The sequence below is a fragment of the Gigantopelta aegis genome, chromosome 6, assembly GCF_016097555.1.
Source record: "Gigantopelta aegis isolate Gae_Host chromosome 6, Gae_host_genome, whole genome shotgun sequence".
NCBI classification, from domain to species: domain Eukaryota; kingdom Metazoa; phylum Mollusca; class Gastropoda; order Neomphalida; family Peltospiridae; genus Gigantopelta; species Gigantopelta aegis.
In genome coordinates this window covers 58,275,762-58,297,892 of record NC_054704.1, presented here as the reverse complement: position 1 = coordinate 58,297,892, position 22,131 = coordinate 58,275,762, and the positions used below count along the sequence as shown (strand labels likewise).

At 34.2% G+C, this 22,131-nt stretch overlaps 1 protein-coding gene across 11 annotated transcripts in view; it reads left to right on the top strand.

Annotated features, from left to right (window-relative positions):
- The window catches only part of LOC121374349 (polypyrimidine tract-binding protein 1-like), a 170,328-nt gene that overhangs the window by 64,938 nt on the left and 83,259 nt on the right, over nt 1–22,131 (top strand). For 2 of the 11 annotated variants that reach the window (XM_041501429.1, XM_041501427.1), the window contains exon 1: nt 1,661–2,308. The exons of 1 other annotated variant lie outside the window; for it this stretch is intronic. In XM_041501429.1, coding sequence (XP_041357363.1) covers nt 2,102–2,308 — 207 coding nt within the window. In that variant the 5' untranslated portion in view covers nt 1,661–2,101. Of the gene's footprint in view, nt 1–1,660; nt 2,309–22,131 lie in introns of those variants that run through there. 8 more of the 11 variants (XM_041501433.1, XM_041501432.1, XM_041501431.1 and 5 more) reach the window with 6 other exon arrangements.

Below are 22,131 nucleotides of genomic sequence, written 5' to 3'. Positions count from 1 at the left end.
GTTGAAAAAGAAAGACACAGGAACTGAAGCGAATGACAAAACACACAGCGTCCATGTTGGCACAAACTACAGCTCTGGCAACAGAAGACAGAACATGCTCTATATTTTGACAGCGCCAGACTTAGGCCAGACTTAGCTTCGGTGGCTTTGGGCTGGGACTTTCTAAAAATAGAGCTCAAAACGTATTGAAGACACTGCATGTATTTTTAAAATCTGGAAGTCATCGACTTATTGGAATGGACCAAAATTATTTTGGGTTTTTTACAGATTTATTTTCCTTTCTATATATATTTTATTAGTAGCCAGCTACTGTAGCATTTACAATATCCAAATTAAACGCACACTTGTGCGTGCTTCGTCTGTACTTTGACAGCCACTCCCGAGAAAATCCTTTACCCCTCTTGCATCGCCACAAAGTTTAATTCATCTAAGCTTTTCAAGTAAACAGATTATACACGGTGAGCACATGGTTATTATTCAACAAAGAACACTCTAATTTTGATTTTTGGCTGTGCCGTTCAATTTTAATGTGATAATTGGAGGGCTAGTTGAATTTGAGAAGGGCCAGTAAGATTTTTCTTCAACTGGCCCTGCTGGCAACCATTGTTAATTTTCAACAATGATATGACACGTTTCGGGAGAATGACTTGTATATCATCTTAAACTAAAATTGTTCACACAAAAAAAACAATTGCATATAGTGTAATATTTATTTAATTGCTAATATGTTTATTTTATTTATATATGTTAGTTAATAAGAAATAGTACTGTCAGTATTTGATATCCAAATGGTTAACACTAATAACAACAAGATGGCAGGTAAAATACTTTGAAAGTAATATGCTGGCTAAGATTTTTATTTAGTTTTAATTTTTTTTGCAATACATTTTCTTTTAAGGTTATTGTATATTTGTTTCAGTAAAACAAAAACCCCCAAAACAACCAGTGTATACATTTATTGAAAATATTTACTGTAACTGTTTATACAGTAATTAATTGTCATATCTATAACTGATTCAAACTTACAAAAATGTATGCTTGAATGATTGTTTTCACAGCATATATTCTACATATTATTAATTTTTCTTCGACATGGATCATTTAGTAAGTACAACAAATGATTCATTATAGTTTTTCACCCGATTACCAACACAGTTTATATATTGCTAGTAAGATTTCTTATTCAAAGATCTGTACATACATGTTTTGTAAGTTTACATTTTTTATTACTTCGAAAGCTCTAACCAAGACTGGTATGAGAGGTTCACTAAAGATAAGAACACTTGAGTGTGCGTCTGTCAGTTTATAGCTCTCACTACAGATAATTTATGTTCCAATATTAAATCCTTATTCCATATAAGATAGCCACAGGTATATAGCTTCCCTTAGCAATGCACATAATGAAGCACATCCACTGGATTTGAATAGAAACAAGTTTGCCTAATAATAGGAACTGCATCCTTGTTGCCTATTGTGTAGAAGTACAAAGGGACTGGTCAACACAGTAGGGTTAAGTTTGGTGTAAACGAGCCCTGGTTCACAGTCTCAACAAGAGAAGGTGTTTGTAATATGTTGAGTTGGTTTTTTGCACTTCTACATTCTGTCTTACCTCCGACTGACATTAGGTTTGTGTTTGTACTGTGGATCGGGTGTGAGGCATACTGAGTCAATATTGACCCACTCGCCCAACCATTATCTGAAGGCTTGGCCCTGTCACTGCATGGATCTCATTCCCCTTGGTGCTTTTAATGGGGAGAGTGGCTTTCAGTTGAGAAAACCCTTTGTCTTGTGAGAAGGCAGTTGGACTGTTAAACGACCACAAGGAAACTGGCCATACTTATTTGTAGTACACGACGAAGAAAGGCAGAAATTTGCTGTGATTGTACGCAGGTCTCCATTCAATACTGACTGACTGCAGAAATATCAAGAGAACAGTAGCTGACTGGGTGAAAGCGATTGTTGGAAGAGCAGCTGTCTCCCACCAGTCAGTCAACTGGTATCACAGAGGTCAGACCCCCGTACATCAGTTGACTAGCACCTCTGACTCTGAAGCTAAATCTGGGTGTAGCCATTCTTATGGCGCAGTGACTGCCACCACACTATGTATGTTTGTTGGTATAACAACGCACAGCAACCAGCGATCCCTGCTCTACCTGGCACCCTACAGTACGCCCCCACTCCAGTGGCAGCCACCTCACCCCCTGCAGCACTGCCCGCACCACCTGAGCTTCTGGTACCCATAACGGCACAACAACAGATCCTCAGTGCCCAACAGTCCGTGCTGGCAACTGTTCCTTTACCCAGAAAGGTATGTTTTTGTATTTTTGTCTCATTTCATGTTTGTGACAGATCAATTAAATAACTGACAGTGACCGTTGTTTTTGTGTTTGATCACTGCTTAAATTCAGCTGAATTTCTGATATGCTATATTGTGTTTCTTGGTTTACAGTGGGTACATAGCTTTGTTAGGCTTGTGAAGGGTTGTTTTGAATTACTCATGCTTGAATGTGTTGGACAACAATGTTCAGTATGTTGACAGCGTCTAGTCTTACATCATTGTCAATATCTGTCTCCCCATTATTATTGTATTTTGATTAATAAATGACAGCTGCTTGCACTCGGCGTATCAATAAAGCTTGAAATGCACTGGTTTCTGTGTAATTTCTTAGTAAATCCAAGTCAATTTTTTAAACTTGATGTCAAAATTGATTAATACAATGTCTAAATTCTGAAAAGAAAATACAATTTTTAATCTATGAAATTATAAACACGGCAGCTTTTAAAACAGTTTCCAAGGCATTGTTGATGATAACATATTTAAACTGTCAGGACTGTATGATTAGGTTTGTACATGGGCCTTGATGTGCTGCAGCTGTATATATCATGTATACCTATCTATAGCAGTGACATTTTTAGCCATGCATCATTGGCTTCTATGATGGGGGTCAGGCTACAGGGAGCAGAGCTAAACATTTCCACGTGGTTGACCTGCTTTCTCTGTGGTGTGGGAACATGGACTCTGGCTCTTTGTGCTACCAGTAGTTTTGGCGGGAAGTGTGTGAAAGTGACACATGGTCTTGATATCCTTCTAGACCCATTAGCACCTGTTTGCTGTGGAGATAGCATACACAAGTACAATAAAACACTTAATATCAATCAGCATATGGGGATGCTTTTCACGGTTGTGGTTTTTTGGTGTGGGGTTTATTTTTTTACAATCTTTGTAAAAATCTGAAGAGCGAAAAAAGTTATAAAAAAATTAAACAGAGAATTAAGTATACCAGTACACACATATAAAAACAATTATAGATCCCCTTACTAGTATCTTAAGATCATACTTGCTTAAATTTGCATATATTAATAAACCATTTGGGTATATGGCATGTAACAGTGATATTTTAACTTGATGTCATGCAAGTTAAATCCAGTTTGACTTCAGAGTTTTCTTAGCAGCAGCCCTCAATATTGAATGTCTATTTATTAATATTCATAATTATAACTGGTAGCACTGCTTATATATTGGTTAATGGTGATTTAATTTACATATCGATTTTTTTCTATGATTTGTACAAGTATCCTACCTGGTATATGATGTTTATTCTTATTCATATGTGCTTATTTATGAGTAAGCATAAACAGTTAACATGTTTACAGTTTACTGGTCAGAAAAGGTCATAAATATTCTTACTGTTTCCTGTTGTAATTTTAAAAAAATATGATTACCTTATTTTCTCATTCTAATCTCGGTAATGGTGGTCCTGGGACAATCTCCCTGCAGGAAATATGTTCTACTTCAATGGGTGACACGATTATCACCTAAACGTCAAACCATTGACTTTCATGTGTGTGTTGTAAAATTTTGCGAGTACTTATTTTACCAAAGGATAGATCTATTATATTTCATTGGTTTGGATTTTGTAGTAAACCACATATTGCATGAGAATATAGACCGTACATATATGTTGAAGGAAGAGATTAATGCCAGCATATGCTTTTAAATCAAACTAGTTTAGATAAAACTATCACTTAAAAAATAACTTTTTTGTAATACTGATAAAAAAATCACTTTAATTTTTTTTTTGATGTATGCATTTAGAGCAGGTAGGTGGCTACCAAAAAATAACCGAACACAGTAAAAATGTGAATAAATGTGAGCAGCCACCTAACACCAGACCATATTTAGAATTGAAAAAGTAGAAGTGACTTGTCCCTCTTCAGGAAAAAAGGGAGAAGTTTCATAAAATAGGCAAAGTGAACATTTATCAGTACATTTCATTATATTGTGTCAGTTCAAATTGTAATATTTCATTACAAATTTACTTACAGTGAATTTAAGCAAAACAGATATTTTTATTAAAGACATGATAGTATTAAGTAACTGATAATTACTATGTCATTATGTTAAAAAGGAAAGTAATACTGAAATGAATCTGTCCTAGAACTAAACAATGCTTGACTGGATACTGCAAATAGTGCAACTTGTTGATGTACTGTCTGGTGCCCAAGTAAAACAATCGAGCAACAAGGTGTTATATGTGAGCTATGACATTAAACAAGTTGGTGTCTTAGACATCTCTTATGTACTTTTGTAATCGAATTTGGTCCAAAATATTACAGCAACTTACCTTCTCGTAAGTAATAATAACTTGTCAATTTGAGACAAATTTCGGCCAAAACCCCCCTATATTTCGATTGCTAAGAAACATCTGAAAACGTGACATTCAGAAAAGCAGTATTTCTTAAAATTATAACTTTTATTAGTTAGTATTGGTGGGCTTTGTTCAAGTTTATTTTAAAGTTACATTAGAGTGGCTTTCTGCTAAAAATATTTACTAATTTTGCTAAAACTATACCTTCAACTACATGCCCATTAAAAAAACCCATAACCAAATAATTTAATTTACTATATTATTATTTTTTGTTTAGGTTGGAAAATCTGTAGACATTGTACAACAGATTACACATCAGTTTTACACCTACATGTTTTGCACACGTCTCCTTTACATTCAATTTGGAAAAAAAAACCTGAAGACTAAATTACCTAGAGAACAAGTACAAAAACTAAACATATTAAGCCAGAAAACGTGGCATGTATTTTTAAGTACTGTCTGTATTCTAACAAAGAATTCTTGGAAGATTATATGAAAATATTGATATTTTCATCATGTTATGCAAAACAACAGGAAACAAAAATAAAACAACAACCAAACAACCCAGACTGAATTGATTTTGTAATGATTTAACACAAATAAATCTGGTACTATGTCGGTGAACTCTATAAGCTGAACTAATGATTTTTATTTTATATAGATTTCTTCATTTAACATACTTTTGTTTGGTATAGAAATGTTAAAGTAAAAGTAAGCTGCCTATTGTGGATACCGCAGATGTAAACTAATTCAGACTGGTTGTATACATAATAGGAATGGGAGGGCATGCATTAATACTTTTTAGAAGTGAGAAAAGTGAAAATGTGTATATAATTAAGGCCAAGGAACAGTTTCTAAGTTTTTTCTCCCATAGATTTTGTGCAATAAACTGGCTGGCTTCAAATGAAATGTGTAATGTAATATCTTATAGTGGAGTCATTAGGTGGGTTATGTAATTAGAATCTCTAATATGAAGGAATAGAATATTTGCGTGTTGATTACACATGCTGGAGGCCATCAGTTCATCATGCCCATCAGGTCTGTCCATGTCTTTGTTCTCGTAATCACACACGGTCCAATATAAGCAGGTGTCGTGGGGATATCTATTGGAGATTTTTTAATAATAATATATTAATCCTTGCTTGTTTGTGTTGGCTACAGCCAGCCTGAGTGCAGCTGACTCATTATAGAACAATAATCATGGTGGTAGTCTGCTGGTTACTTACCTTTGATCAATATCCATTACTAGTCGCTCATAGACCAAAGATTCAGCTACATTGCAATATCGAAACATTTTTGTTCATTATGGAAATGAACTTAGTGCTGCCAAGCTTCCATTTTCACACCATTGTGTGTCTATATTATTCATACAGCTTTGTTAATGGTTTATTTAAATAACATCCAGTTCCTGAAAAGGATTTTGCTGACATGCTTATGTAAGTGCACACATGCAAAAATTTACATATATGCAATAAATTCATATATATGTAATAGTAGTATTAACCTTTAGACTACTGGATTAATTTTTAACAAAAACCACGTTGAGTGGGTACAAGTTTATAATTTTTACTCACATATATTCACTTAAATGTTTGATAAATACATGAAATAAAGTTCATATATGAATTGGTAAGTATTATTTTCGTGTCTTTTTTTGTATTTTTTATTATTTTAGATCGGCTAATGGTGATTAAAATTAGGCAAAAAATCGAAAAAGTTGCGTTTACTTACGGGCATTTGTGGCCAGCTGTCCAGTATTTATGTCCATTATTCCCGATAACAGTGGTTTTCTGACCAGAATTTTTTTTTAAACCCGAACTACGATTCATATTGCAATATTTGGTAATTTTCGTTGTTGGTAAAACGATCAAATTTATTATCAAATTAGCTGTTACAATCAGCTATCGATCCCTGAAAATTACCGCGACGTGCCGCCATTGTTGTCAAGCGAAAATACTTGCCGAAAACCACTTTTTGAACTCAAAATTTCAAGGTATTTTCAATTGAAAAAATCAAAACAAAAACCACCATTTTGAAAAAAAATCTTTTTTCTTTAATTATATTTCCGTTTCCGGTGAGTGTCGTGTGCAAAACGGCGGGAAATATGAATTGGGGAATGCACTGTATACAGTGTACAGTATATCGACTGACGTGACGTCGGGCGAGATATCTCGCCTGCAGTAGTCAGAAGGTTAAGTAAAACCACTGATATCTTGTGCACTTACAATTATACACTGGCGTGGGAAGCGGGAAGGGGGCAAGGGCATGTGGACCCCCCACTTTTCAAATATTTTGCTTTATATTTGCTTTATAATAGTGTAAAAGTGTGTAAATATAAAAGTGTGCCGCCCCCCCCTACCCCCCCCCCCCCTCCCTTTGGCAATTTCCTACGCCACTGTTATATATGATTTATTTCAGTTAACAGTCCATTTAAAAACAGATGTAAAGTAAAATAAAGATATTACTTCCAATCCACATCTTAAAATTAAAATTGACAAGTTATGATACAAGTAAAGAAATATTTTAAAAAGACTATATTTTATTCTGATACACTTTCCTTGAGACCTGGCATCAGATAAGTTCATTTTATTTACTCATGTGTTAAAAAAAAAAAAAAAGTCTATGTGAATTAATCTCTTATACACTGTTAAAAAAACCTAATAAAACATATCAAATCATCTATAATATTATATATATATTTATATGTGTGTATATTGATGTAAGTGTATGCTAAATGAATGAAAAATAAATAAATAAATTGATATATAGAAGTTATTACCAAAGTATTTTTCGGTATCATCAATATCATATATTAGGAATAGAAATTGTATTATGCGAGCATAATACATTATTTTTATTCCTAATAAAGTAATATTTGATATTGATGATACCGAAACACAGGAGGGTAATAATCTCTGTATCATATAATCACAAGCTTAATACAACATGTTTTGTAAACTGTAACCCAACTTTAATTCCAATCCACCATTATAAGATATTTAAATGACGTAAGAATATATGGTGCCGTGTCTTTTTGAATGAAAATGACTTCAAACTCAAATGACGTTATTTTGGATGTCCATACATCAAAATGAACTAGTGCTTAATGTTTGTTGTTTTCTAAATGCTGGACAGCTTTCAGTGTACAATTGCTATTGAAATGTTTTTATTTGATGACTATGAATGCACACGTCAATTATGGAGTGTCACCCTAGTACGTTTGCTTAAATGTCAAACCTAGTGCCGTGACCTCGATTAATTTACATCTAATTATCAAAGTTATCAAATTCTTAAAGTATGTGATCTGAAAAATATCACATACTTTGATTGTAGTAAAAATGTATATTCTGTTTACTTAAATGTATATGTAATGTATCTGTGATTTTTGTCTGTCCTTTAACTTACATAGGTTACGTATTTTGTATTGGCACAATCAAATATTGATTGATACAGTTTGATTGTGATGCCTTAGAAAAGTAATTCACATGCAGCATTGTGAAAATTAATGTGGTCAACCTAAAAATAAAAATTGAGCAGAATTCCCTTGTATGATAACCTCTTCAGAATGATACATTTCTGCCAGAAGTCTGATGAACTTTACTCATGTGGCTTTCATTGCAGTGAAAGAGAAGAAAATTGACATTTGTGAACTGAAAAGCTATGCGCTTTTATGTTTCTCATAGGCTAGACTAGCACACTGATGATCCTGCAGATATACACATGTTGTTTCAAGATGGTCACAGAAGTTATCTTCTGTCTTGTTTCAACAACTGTAGGCTGCCTCCAGTAGAAAAACAATGGAATAAGCTTTTATGCTGTTTATGAATAGCAATTCTTAGCATTTCAGTGTGTTCACAACAGCGATGGGTCTTGCATTTGAAAACAACAGATCTGTTTCACACATTTCTAGCTCATCAGATTTATAATCAGAACCTCTAGTTATTTTCAGCAAAATACAAGACAGTTAAGTGATAAGATGTTTTATTTTTAAAACATTGCATATACCTATCTAGGTTTGAGGATCCAGATATTAATAGTTTTGAAAGGACAACACTTGGCAAAACACTTGCAAGAATGTTTTAGAGTTTTCAAGAACCCAAATATCTAACATTTCTTTGTTTTGGACAAGTGCAAATGTACCAAGATGATGCTCATGGGATTTATGAGTTTTGGGTTTAGCAGTGTCATAAGCTATGTCACCAGTTATTGATACTGAAGTAGGATTGAGCTTTGCAAATGTCTGAATAGGTGAAATTATCAATAAGAAAGATGATGCTGTCTTGTTTGGGAGGAGAAACATACAAATGACACTTGCTGTTAATCAGAGTTTCTTCTTTCCAATCAGCTTTACCCTGGATATATCTGTAGTGTTTTAAAATTTTCAAAACTTAAAACCAGTTTTACCCTATTATTTAAATTTTTATATATATATATACCAAATATTAAAATATTGAATTTTTAATACAATGTCCAAATTCTTTTGACCAATAATACAAACAATTGTATTCAGTAAGACAAACTGGCCTTTGTGAGGTTTGTGATATTGGTAACCATTTTATTTTTGTTATTTAAAAATTTCTGTTTTAAGTTTCACTATTACTTTTGAGGAATAATTTAAATTTCTGCTAAGTATTTAAAATAGTTGAAAATAGTTTGTTTTACAGGGTAATATATATATATAGAGAGGACATGTTAGACTGTGGGGTTTTTTTTTTGGGGGGGGGGGGGGGTTTAACTCTATTTTTTTTAAACATTTTTTTTACTACAAAAACGACTGCATGTTTTATCTTTTGTATTATTTTTTCAGCTAAGAAAGACAATTTAACATTCAAGCCAACAATGAGTAGCAGTAGAAGATGACATCTTTTTATTTTTAATATCTTTAGAGACATATGGTTTCACCAGTGTTTAGTTTCACTAGACCTTTATCGAAACATTGTAATGTTTTCTAAAGAAATATCCCATTGAAGGTTCCATGGCCAAGAGATTCTTACCATTGATATCTAGCAATGACCTTGAACTTGAGAGGGGGGCATATTATCCTTGGTGGATGTTTGTTTCCCAAGATGTCATTTTGTTAGAATAAAGCTGTGCATTGCTTACGTTTGTTTGTATGGTGCATCTCAGATTGGGATATTTTGAGTCACCACACAAAATTTGGTAACAGAAAATGTTAAATTCAGAATTTGTACAACAGTGACAGGTCACTTGCCACTATGTCATTTTGAACATAACCACATAGTAAGATAATCTAACAGAACTTGAAGCGGTTTGTTTCTTTATAGCTTTGAACATATTTGTTGGAGTGTTGAGATTAAAACAGTTTTTATGTTTTGTTTTACCTCCATCAGACCCAGTCTACTGGCCGCCATACTGAGATTTCTGCTATCTGTAAGACTTTCTTTTTATTTACCTCAAGATAGAAGTAACCTGGATTTGATCCACAAATTAATACTGCTGTGATGCCAGGCGTCGGACAAACTTGTTGAATCACTTGTCTAGTTGCCCTTGCTTATAAGCAACATTAATTTGAACAAGCTTTAACATCTTTAATTGATCCAAAAACAGTCATTAACTTCACTTTTAAAAAATGATTTAAAGGGACACACCCTAGTTACGGCGTTGTTTTTCGCTATTAAACCCATTTTTTCACTAATAAAATTGCACTTTACTTACCGTTTATTATTTAGAATATACATTTCCATTCACCTGAAGTGTTTTTTGGTAATCCTGGTAATCCTGGTGTTTGTAATACCACAAAATGTATTTTTCGTATTTCTGAAAAAACCATTGAGCAGACAAGGTCTAATCTATTTTTAGACGGGATATTTCCATTTCAGTGTCACAGATGTTGGTATACCACGTGACCGTTATCATTTTGGTTCGGTTTGTTTTCTCGTGCACGGTTTGCGCAATCAACATCCGATTTGTTGTTGTTCATTTGTGAGATTTCAGTAACAATAAAGTTCAGACAAGTAAGTATCTCAATACAAAACGTTACAAACCCTTAAAACCAATAATTTTGCTAAGTCCTACGATATCTGGACAGGGGATACAACCAGGACAGAACAGTTGGAACATGTCCAGGAGAGGTGAAAAGAACGCACTCCCATGTCTGTGAAATTTGTCGTGACGTAGGCATTGTTGTGCTTCGAGCGACATCTACCGGTGACATCAGAATACAAACTTTCAAAATTATTTCAGGCAATTGGGACATGGGGGTTCCCATGGTACTTATCGATATAAAACCTGCTTTTTCACTCCATTTGATAAAAATGTGATCTAAGTGTGTTACAGGTTTGTAGATTAACCAAATTATAATTTATTTTCGCTGGATGGAACTAGGGTGTGCGGCTTTAATATGTATATTTTTCTGTTTTTAAAGAACATAAAAGTGAGTGCATCAAAAAATTATATATATTTTATTTTTATTACACTCCTCAAGTTTCTGGGAAAGGCAATCTGGAGTATTTTTATTATTTTCTTTGGTTATTTAATTATCATTTAGAATAGATCATCTACATTGATTTTGATACTACCATACATCATTCTTTGATACCCTTTGGCTATATTCACTAATCAACATACATAAAAGTGTATTACTGAAATGGAAGTGCTTTTCCACGAGATTATGGTAAAAACTATTATACAAATAAGGTGACAAGATTTTTATGGTGATTGAAGGCAATTGATCGTCATCGGTGATGTTACTTTTGTTAAAACTGTAGTGTTACTGTGTATTAGTAAATGATTTTATAATCTGGTGAGCCAAGACTGCAGCTTCAAATTAACCAGCTTTTCAAAATATAGATGTTCAAATATCACACTTCATTACTTTTTATGGATCCCAATGTTTGTTTCTAACTTTCTGCCAGGTTTAAAGTAACAACATATTGTATACAGGGCTAAAAAAAATTCCCGAGAATCCATGTGGATTCCCATGGAAGCAGTCCATGGGAATCCTCCAATTCTAAACATTTTCAGAAAAGAACTTTATCAGCAGTGTTAGTATATAGAATTCTGTGTCATATGCTACTAACTCTATATGGATTAAAAAAGAACAACCCTTACTATTTACTGGAAAGAATAACCAATTTGTCAGTAACAGTTTATACAATTTTAAAGCAAACCCCGCACCCCACCCCAAAACCAACAAAACAAAAAGCAAAAAAACCCAAACCAAAAAACCTTTTTTTTTTTTAGTTGTTTGTTCCATTTTTTCTTTACAGTTAGTGGTTTTTTTTAGGTGTCTTACCAGCCCCATGTTCAGCCAGCAAACGTTCTACTAACGTTTGCAAACTATTTGATTGGTTCCCAATGTAGTCATTTGGTTTTCCGTGAAACACACAAACCAGTCTGGCGGAGGTTTTTCCGTTCGGTCTGGCAGAACGCAGCCCATTACTTTTTGAAGATTGCTTATTCGTAAACAACCGGCCTCGGTGGCGTTGTGGTTAGGCCATCAGTCTACAGGCTGGTAGGTACTGGGTTTGGATCCCAGTCGAGGCATGGGATTTTTAATCCAGATACCGACTCCAAACCCTGAGTGAGTGCTCTGCAAGGCTCAAATATCCTGCCTGTGGGAAGTGCAAATAAAAGATCCCTTGCTGCTAATCGGAAAGAGTAGCCCATGAAGTGGCGACAGCGGGTTTCCTCTCAAAATCTGTGTGGTCCTTAACCATATGTCTGATGCCATATAACTGTAAATAAAATGTGTTGAGTGCGTCTTTAAATAAAACATTTCTTTCTTTCTTATTCGTAAACAGCGCATGGGATACTTTTGCCGATGTATTTTGCGCATTGGTTCAATGTTTGTAAGGATATTACTGAAGCACATTTCCACAAATGACAAAAAAGATGTGTTGATTAAAAAGAGCAGGTGATTCAAGGTTAGGAACATAATATCAGCGAACTAACATAGAAATGTTTGATGTTGACTAAATTTGGGAACACTTAATTACTGTCTATTGTTATTATGTAAGAACTGAACAAACATGTTCCTTTCGGTTTTTGTCGTTGGCAATTTGGTTCATAGAAATGGGCCAACCACCGCTTGGCTCCAGGCCAGACTAGTCTTGATAAACCACTATCTTTTGAACATGCACGGATTTGAATGTATGCTACACTTTTGAAGTCAGTTTAAACTGAAGATCGATGACCAGACTACTTTTTTTTCTTTTTTTTTAATTTAATAAATGTTTTGAAATATTTCACGCGAATACTAATAGATTTGGATGTTTTATGCTTGTGCGAATCGGATTTGGAGATTCGCAAGAATTTTTAGCCCAGGTATGTCACTTTTAATGATTAGTGAAGATTCACAGTGGCACCCATTTTTTAAAACCTTTTAAAACTCAATTCTTGGAACATTTGTCAAGAATCCTTCCTAATTTTATATTTACTACTGGGACAATATTACCAGTTATAGATAATGAAATGGCTACTGTATATTGCCGTGTATAAGCCGACCTCTTAGTTTGACCCTAAATATCAAGTACAAAATCATCAGCCTCATGTATATGCCGAAGTCATCTTTTGTCAAGTTGTACATTGTATTGATTTCAATAATACTGTCAACAAATATTTGTGCTTTTCTTTTTCATTATATTCTTTTCCTTTTAATTATCACACACATGTTAATCGTAATAGCAATGTCTACCATGCCGTGCAAAAATAATTTAACACTGATAAATCATAACGGGAAAATAAACAATGCAAGCTGTAACAACATCACTGCACACAAGTAATTAAATTATTCGCTGGACAGCAAAACATAAACTCATTAAGGCATGTTTAATCCCTGTTCCCACCCACACACACAGAAACAAAAGATTATGTGGTCCGTGACTGTTATTCACTGTCATATGGCACAATAGTGAGAGTAATTATTGTCATTAAATTCATGTTATGTTTTTTCAGTTGGTAATGTTAATAATGATCTTAAATGTTTTATGACACTTTACAATTTAATACACCCACTCAGCAAATCAGTAATATTATAAATATAATAATACTTTTTTGAAGAATAAACACCCATTTTGTATCTTAAATTTGCTATATAAAAGACTGGTCCTGTCAAACCAAGATGGCGGACGGTTGGAAAGAACATTGAAATGACAATAAAACAAGTAATTTTTATTATTATTCATCAAACTTATAATGCATTCAAGAACAAAAAAGTACATAATATTGCATGATGAGGTATTTTATTTATACTGTGCACAAATTATTGTTACATAAGCTGTGAAAGGCTGTAATGGGTCTGATCAAAATTTGTAAGTCGCGTTTGGGAGTGTTTTCGATCAGGATTTTATTAACCAGTTTGTTGCCTCTCTATATAAGCTGACTTTCTTCTTTTAGAAAGTATTTTAAGACTTCAAAAGTCTGCTAATACACTGCAATATATGGTAAATAAATACATTTTAAAATCTAAAAATTCCCAAAGGTGACATGATGTCATCCTTCAGATGTGTGAAATAGATGTCCTAAACATGTATAATCAACAAACAAATAAATTAATACCCTAAATTTGGGTTTAGTTGTTCGCGGTCGGACTAATATAAAAGATCCCTTGCTGCTAATAAAAAAATATGTCAGAATTACCAAATGTTTGACATCCATTAGCCAATGATGAATAAATCAGTGTGTTCCACTGGTGTTGTTAAGCAAAACAAACTTTAACTTTTAACTTTGAATGATGATAGACTAGTGATTGACATGGTTTAAGTGTTTTTGGTCACTGACAGGTTAGAAATATCGCATGTGTGTATCTCTTGAGAAAACATGATTAAAGTGAAGTCTCATTAAGGTTCCTGCTGCCTGGCAGAGATAACAGTTGGAAGATAGCTTTCATTCTGAGCTAATATGCCAGGGATGTTTATGAATCAATAGCTGTCAGATCATCATATTAAAAAAGTTCATCTTAAAATAAAAAAGAATCTGGTTCCAAATAATATGGTCACATAAATAAATCACTACTGCACTGGGCTGATTTCATTTTCAATTGGCTTCCTGTGAATATTAGTTCAGCTTGCTGTCTTTTTCTTAAAGATTCTATAAAGAAGATGTATCAGAAACAGTATCTTGAGGGTTAGAATTTCTCTTTCTCCATCAAATATGAATAAACTGTAAACTGAATTAATATTGGAAGGGTCTTTTTTCTCACGAATGTGCACCTTAAGCATATGTTTGTGGCATGTAAATTTTGCAATTAACTGTTGGTATCTGTAACTAGTGCATATTTGCAGTTAAAATAATGCATGCATATAAATTTTCCAACAAAGTTGGACATGAATAATGCAACATTTATTATATACACACATTTTGCCCCTAGTGTGCAATAAGTAGTCTGTGAAAGTGTCTCTGATGTAATATACTGTACATATTATTTCCCATGTTGGTATACTTTCTACTCTGTCACATACTTGGTGAATACAAAGTATTTTTAGGGAGGGGATGCAACTAAAGTAAATAAAAAACTACTCAGTATGCAGTTATCCCCAACTAAAAACAAATAAATTTGTGAATTTATGCGGTATTTTAATGTGGTGGGAGCAAGACTCTCCATGGAAGGAAGGAAGGAAATGTTTTATTTAACAACACACTCAACACATTTTATTTACGGTTATATGGCGTCAGACATGGTTAAGGACCACACAGATATTGAGAGAGGAAACCCGCTGTCCCACTTCATGGGCTACTCTTTTCGATAAGCAGCAAGGGATTTTTTATATGCACCATCCCACAGACAGAATGGTACATACCACAGCCTTTGTTACAGTTGTGGAGCAGTGGCTGGAACAAGAAATAGCCCAATGGTTCCACTGATGGGGATTGATTCTAGACCGAACGCTTTACCACTGGGCTACGTCCCACCCCCTCCCCCCTTCCCCATGCATGTTCGTGTTTGTACGCCTATTTAACAAATACAATGGCATTCAGGATTAGGCCACACTTGTTTTATTTTTCGGATTATGTATCCGCCGACATTCATTTTGCCAAAATTAAAAAAAAATTCAAATTCAGTTTTCAGCCAATTTTTTATTTAATTTTTCGCCTACTTATGATTTTTACAGAGGCAGTGTCGGGAAATATGAAATAAATAAAAGTACTGTATTTTCCCATGTATTATGTGCACTTTTTTTCCAAAAAATACAGGTTAAAAATGGGGGTGACATGTAAGTACACAAGTACTACCCTACGTTTTGTGTGACATGTAGGTCTATGTACGCAAGTACCTAACTAAAGTTTTGTTTCTTAAATATCCCACTGTTTTCGCTTTTAGTTAATTTTGGTAACAGGTGGAAAACTACATCTTGCATTTACCTTTGATTTTGTGATTCAGTGTTTACACGCCCCATACAAATCCCACTCCGTAAGATTTTGTCGGTGCACTTTCAGCTTCGACCCAAAAGTATTTTATTTTGTGTGGTGCAACCTGAAGTGGAGTAGTGTATAGAAAAGTGGAATTCAATCGCATCTGAAACGGAGTGCCGAAGAATCGTTCTTTCCCCTGATATTTTAATTAATATGTATGTTAAATTTTATCTTAATGAATTTTCATTAAAAATAGTGCAAAGTATGCTTTGAATGCTTTGAATGGTGTTAATATTTTAATTTATACCCTACCCTTCTGAAATATTAATAAAACAATTTGTATCTTTTTTTTTTAAATCTTGGCTTGTATTTTTATATTACTTTGGGCCTGATGGATAGTAGTTACCTCTCATGCACAGCACTTCAGTATTTCAAGGCTGGGAACCTTTTTGGATCTTTTTTATTTTTATTTCTCCTCCATCCCGAACTTCTTACTGAAAACATTCGTAATACAAAACAATAAAAATAACAGGAATTGGGTGAATTTTATTTTTATTTTTATTCCATCCTCCAACATTGCCTCCTTCAAAAAAACAATTCGTGTGTGGCCTTAGATTAAGCTGAAAGTTTATTTAGATCTATATATCTTTCATTTGTTCTCAATACTCCATTTAAATATTAAATATATATACTGAACAAAATAAGAAACTTCCGCTAACTTTGCTTGAACATAACTTGATGAAAACAAACCGGGGGAATAATTGTTATATATGCGTTTAAAGAGTGTTCCATGATGCATCGTTTGGTGCAAAAATCATGGCCATAGGTTAACAGAAACTGGGAGAAATTTTGACCAAGTGTGGTAGGGGTTAAAAACAACAACACCCACTTAATAACTGGTATGACCACCTCTTGAATTGACCAATGCAGTGCATCGCAGGCGCATAAAATTGACTAAAGTGTTGATTTCCGCCTGTGGAATATTGTTCCATTCCTGAATGAGCGCTTGACGAAGTTCGTTGACGTTAGCGGGTAGGTTGGGATGACGCCTCAATCGTCTGTCCAGACTATCCCAGACATGCTCGATGGGGTTGAGATCAGGACTTTTAGCGGGCCAGTCATCAATGAAATCAATGTTATTTGTCCTAAGAAAATGTACAGTGTCTCTAGCTGTATGAGAGGTGGCATTATCATGCTGAAAAATCGAGATGTTGGCGGCGTTATGGAACAGAGGAATGACGTGATGAGTGAGAATGTCATCGTGGTAACGTTGAGCATTTAAATTGCCATCAATGACGACTAGTGGTGAACGATAACCATGGGCAATGGCTGCCCAGACCATGACAGAACCCCCACCCCTGAAACGATCTCGTCCAAGAACACAACGTTCATTTCTCATACAGTAAACGCGCACCCTGCCATCACCACGTTGTAAAGAAAATCTGGATTCATCCGAAAAAAGAATGGTATTCCAGCGTCGCCATATCCAACGAGTGTGTACACGTGCCCAATTAAGACGATTTAGACGATGACGTTGCGTTAAAACGCATCCGACGTAAGGACATTGTGCATGTAAACCCGCAGACGATTACGAACAGTTTGCCCACTGATTCGGTTATTATGAAGCCCAGGTGTGTTAGCAGCAGTAGCAGTGGCAGTTTGGAATCGATTGTGCAAATGCGTGTTCATGATATAGCAGTCTTGACCACACGTAACACGCGGACGTCCACGACGTGGCAAGTCGTTGGTGCTTCCTATCGTTCGAAATCTTACGCGAATATTTCGTATTGCTCGACTAGAACTCCCAACATGCCTTGCAACGTCTTCTGTCGACATGCCAGCATCAAGCATGCCAATCGCCCGTTTGCGTAAATTATTGGGTATTCTTGGCATACTAAAAATGCTACAATGTAAAAAACGTTTTTTTTTCTTCAAATTTTGAAGCGTTTTTGTTCACTTGACAACAGTGTCAGTAAGACAAGTAAAACAGATTGACCGAATACTACACGAGACATGTCGAACCATGCATGCACGTGCAAATTGAATTTCACGTTGTCGACGATTAACAGTCCAAAAATAATCGATAAAATTCATGAATCCTGATAATACAGCTCAAGGCTAATACTACCTACCGTATTTTTCCGTGTATTATGCACACTTTTTTTCCAGAAAAGACAGGTTAAAAATGGGGGTGCGCACTATACATAGCAATAGAAAAAATTTCTTTTAAAAATGTCCAGCGATCACCCATGAAAAATCGCTGATCGGTAATTTACGGTACTTTACAGGTTATTGACCGTGTTCATCACAACGAAACGCCAAAACCTCTTAAAAATTGCTTTTCACTTGTGATGTTTGTAATAAATGCAAAATAAATCTACAAAAGTATCCATACCTTGCCAAAAAGTGCACAAAAATTACAAAACGAGACCGTAAATAATTTTAATTTCCATGAGATTTAATTCGGCCATTTCTGGCAAACCGGAAATATACCACACTATTATAAATTTAGAAATCTCGCGCATTCACGTTAGCCACGAGAATGAAATGTAATATGCTATATTTTTGTTTTCATATATTTATTAGTAATTTACAGTGTATGGGGGGGTATATAACTTTGTTTTGATTGATGCACGTGTGAGTCTGTGACATGTAAGTACGCAAGTACTAGCCTTTGTTTAATGTGACATGTAAGTCTGTGTACTCAAATACCTAACTTAAGTTTTGTTTCTTGGTTTTTTGAATATACCGCTTCTTTCGCTTTTCATTAATTTTGGTAATGGGGAAAACGGTACATCTTGCATTCACTGTCGATTTTGTGGTTTAAAAAAACCTCTGCGCATTATATTGTGGTTCATGTTTTTTTTCTTAGAATAAACGTTCAAAGTGGGGGGTGCGCATTATACACCTGTGCACATAATACATGGGAAAATACGGTATATAATTTCATTACACAATGAATTCTTTAACACAACAAATACTATATGTACAAATCGGAAGTTTCTTTTTTTGTTCAGTGTATATATATATATATGTGTATATTGCTGGCCAATTGACTATTACAGTTGTGGGTGGGGATTATAACTTCTTTCTTTTTTTTAGTGTTGACTTAGGTTTTGTCATAGCTTAAAAACAAAGCAAGGGTTGACATGCATTGAATAATGGGGGGAAAAACAACACCAAAAAATATACCTTCACCAGGATACATTGAATTAAATTAGATGCCAAGATGATACCAAGTATGTCACTGCCTTAATACTATATGTGCTAGATTACTTGTATGTTCATTCATGAATATTGAAAGTGTAGATATTGGACATGTAGATGAACTGGTCCAGGTAAGATCTAATTAAAGTGTGTTTGTTGTGGAGACCTGCTTGCATGTGTGTTGGCAGTTTATTGAATATGACATAAATGTTGTCTCTCCCTGGAGTACTACAGGTGGTAGTAATTAGTTCTGATTATATCCCTATTATCTCTCTTCCACTGTCAGGCAATGCTGTGGTTACATTATCTAGGCAGGTGGCGGATGCAATTGTGCTTCTTATTTTTGAGCCCTAGCAAGAGTTAACAAGTCCATCAATATTTAATACATTTTTTTCTCGCTATGGTTTTATGCCAATATTTTATGTCTGTAATACTTGTGATGTATATGTATTTATTGTCCCACCCCACATCCTAAAATAAAATGAATTAAACAATATTTGTGTTTTTTATTTTAGTATTTTTTTCAACTTCATTGTTTATTCTTCAGTTAGTTACAAATTCCATTTCAGTTAGTTACAAATTCCACTCAGTTTGTAAAGCATCCACTCAGTTTGCAGCATATTCTTCTACATTGTCTAATACAAGCATGTTGAAGCCACGTATCACTCCAACAGGTGATTGCTTAACACAAGTTTTAATATATATTGGATACCAGAAAAGAGACAAATATAACTTTAGCTGAAACATAAAATTGGGTTTTTATAAAGAAGGAAATAACCCATATTGAGATTAAGGATAATTACGGGTTGATAAAGCGTTTTCACAGAATTGAGCGTTTGTAATCCAGTGAAGCGACTAATTACAAACTGACCACAACTGGTCTGAGTTTCTTTTGATATTCTGTATACAGTCAAATCACTATATGTTTTTAAGACACCTATTCAGAACATTTTTTTTTTTTTTTATTCCTCGTCATAAAGTTGTGACTACATTACTGAAAGTCACAGGTCAGGTCTTTTGGCAGCCAGCTTGTGGCAGCATTGACAACGTTATCTTGACATAAGCATCAAGAATTCTGGCAATTATTTGCCCACAGGCTTATTAGTGCCAGTGTAAACTTGCTGCAGGACTTAATAGATCCATACAGCAAATATCTCCAAACCCATGTACATAAAACACAGGCCTTTCCAAATGTGATCTATGCACCTTTCAAATACGATGAAAAGTGTATGTTCAAGTGTTTTACAGCCATGCCAACCATTTGTTTTGGGATAAGTGCAGTAATATCTTGTGCAAATGTTTTGCTGTGTGCTGTAGATATTAATTCTACCTTTTGAACTGGCTTACTTCTCAGGTATATAACCAGCATGTCATGCGTTGCATCCAGGTTGTCATGGTGACAACTCATTACCTGTACCTTGCAGAACTCGTGTTGCCATAATCCATATTAATCATTTTTATTAATTTGGATTAAGGTATACTATTATTTGCAAAGGTTAGAGCAATTTTCAAGTATTCAATAACAAATTTGGTATTTAATGTTATTGTAGCCAGGATGTTTTCTTCATAAATGTATTGATTATTTCTACCTTATGCACTTGATGTATTTTGCGTGTGTTACCATTATATGTATTGTAAACAGTAAGTATTTATATTCTGGCACCTGTACATTACATTCTTATATACATACATATTCTCGGCTTGAAATATTACAAGTATGATTTCTTTTAGATGGGTTTGGGGGTTGGGGTGGGGGCTTTTGTTATTTCACTGGTAGAGCACTTACCTGAGAGTATTATGAAAAGTTACAATACCATTAGATCACATTGATTTATTAATCATCAGCTATTTTATGTCAAACATTTGACAATTACATTGTCTTAGAGGCAACCCCCTGCATGTTTTCATAGCAGCAAGTGATCTTTTATATGTACTTTCTGACATAACGGACAGCCTTTGATATACTAGTTGGCATTGGATGAAACAAGATCATTCCCAATAAGAGAATGAGTCCACCGAGGGGTTGGTTCCTTTGACAACCACATTAAGTTATTTAATTATAGATTAATTTACATACACGCACACACTCACTACGTACGCGCGCACACACACACACACACACAAATTGGGAAACATCAATATAAATTATTTGTCTCAAGTTTATCTTGGATATAAAACCCTTTAAAGAGGCAATAAAGATAGCATATCTTAGTTAGCTTTCATTTGTCAAGATTATATATGCTTTTACTGTTTATTCAGTGATTGTATGTTTGTTAGTGCATGTTACAGTACATCATAAAGTTTAATGTGCTGTTCATATATAAAGTGGTTCAAAATAGGTTTATATAGTTTACTCAATGTTGTCACTGAAAATAGAAATAACAGGTGGAAATTAAATTACAGGTGTCTATTTCCATTTTTTATGAATGGCTGAAGAATATTAATCAATCCGGGACAAGCTTTCAAATAACAAAATTATCAACATGCACAAATTATGTAAAATAACAACGTTTATTTAGGAAGCATGTATTCTTTGTAATTCTATGCCTGGCAAATATCTATTAAATAGGTTGCTAAAATTTGCAGGCAACTGCTTACTAATGACATCCCTTTTACATATAAATGATTAAAGTATAATTGAAAAACACTTAATTAGAAAATAACTAGAATGTTTGATCACAAGTTATTTCTTTACACGCAAATTACAAAAAACCCAAAAACAGATTGCGTTAAAGTTGCAGATTCTAGTTTTAACCCGTAAAAATGGACACTTAATTAAGTTTAGTTAATCTACAAAGCTGTAGCACATTTGGATAAAGTTACAACAGAGTAAAAAACCATATGATGTTGAAATGGGAAATACCCTTAAAATGGGGAAATACCCTTAAAACGGGGAAATACCCTAAAAATGGGGAAATACCCATAAAACGTAGACTAGAGCTTATATACATAACCGTTTCTT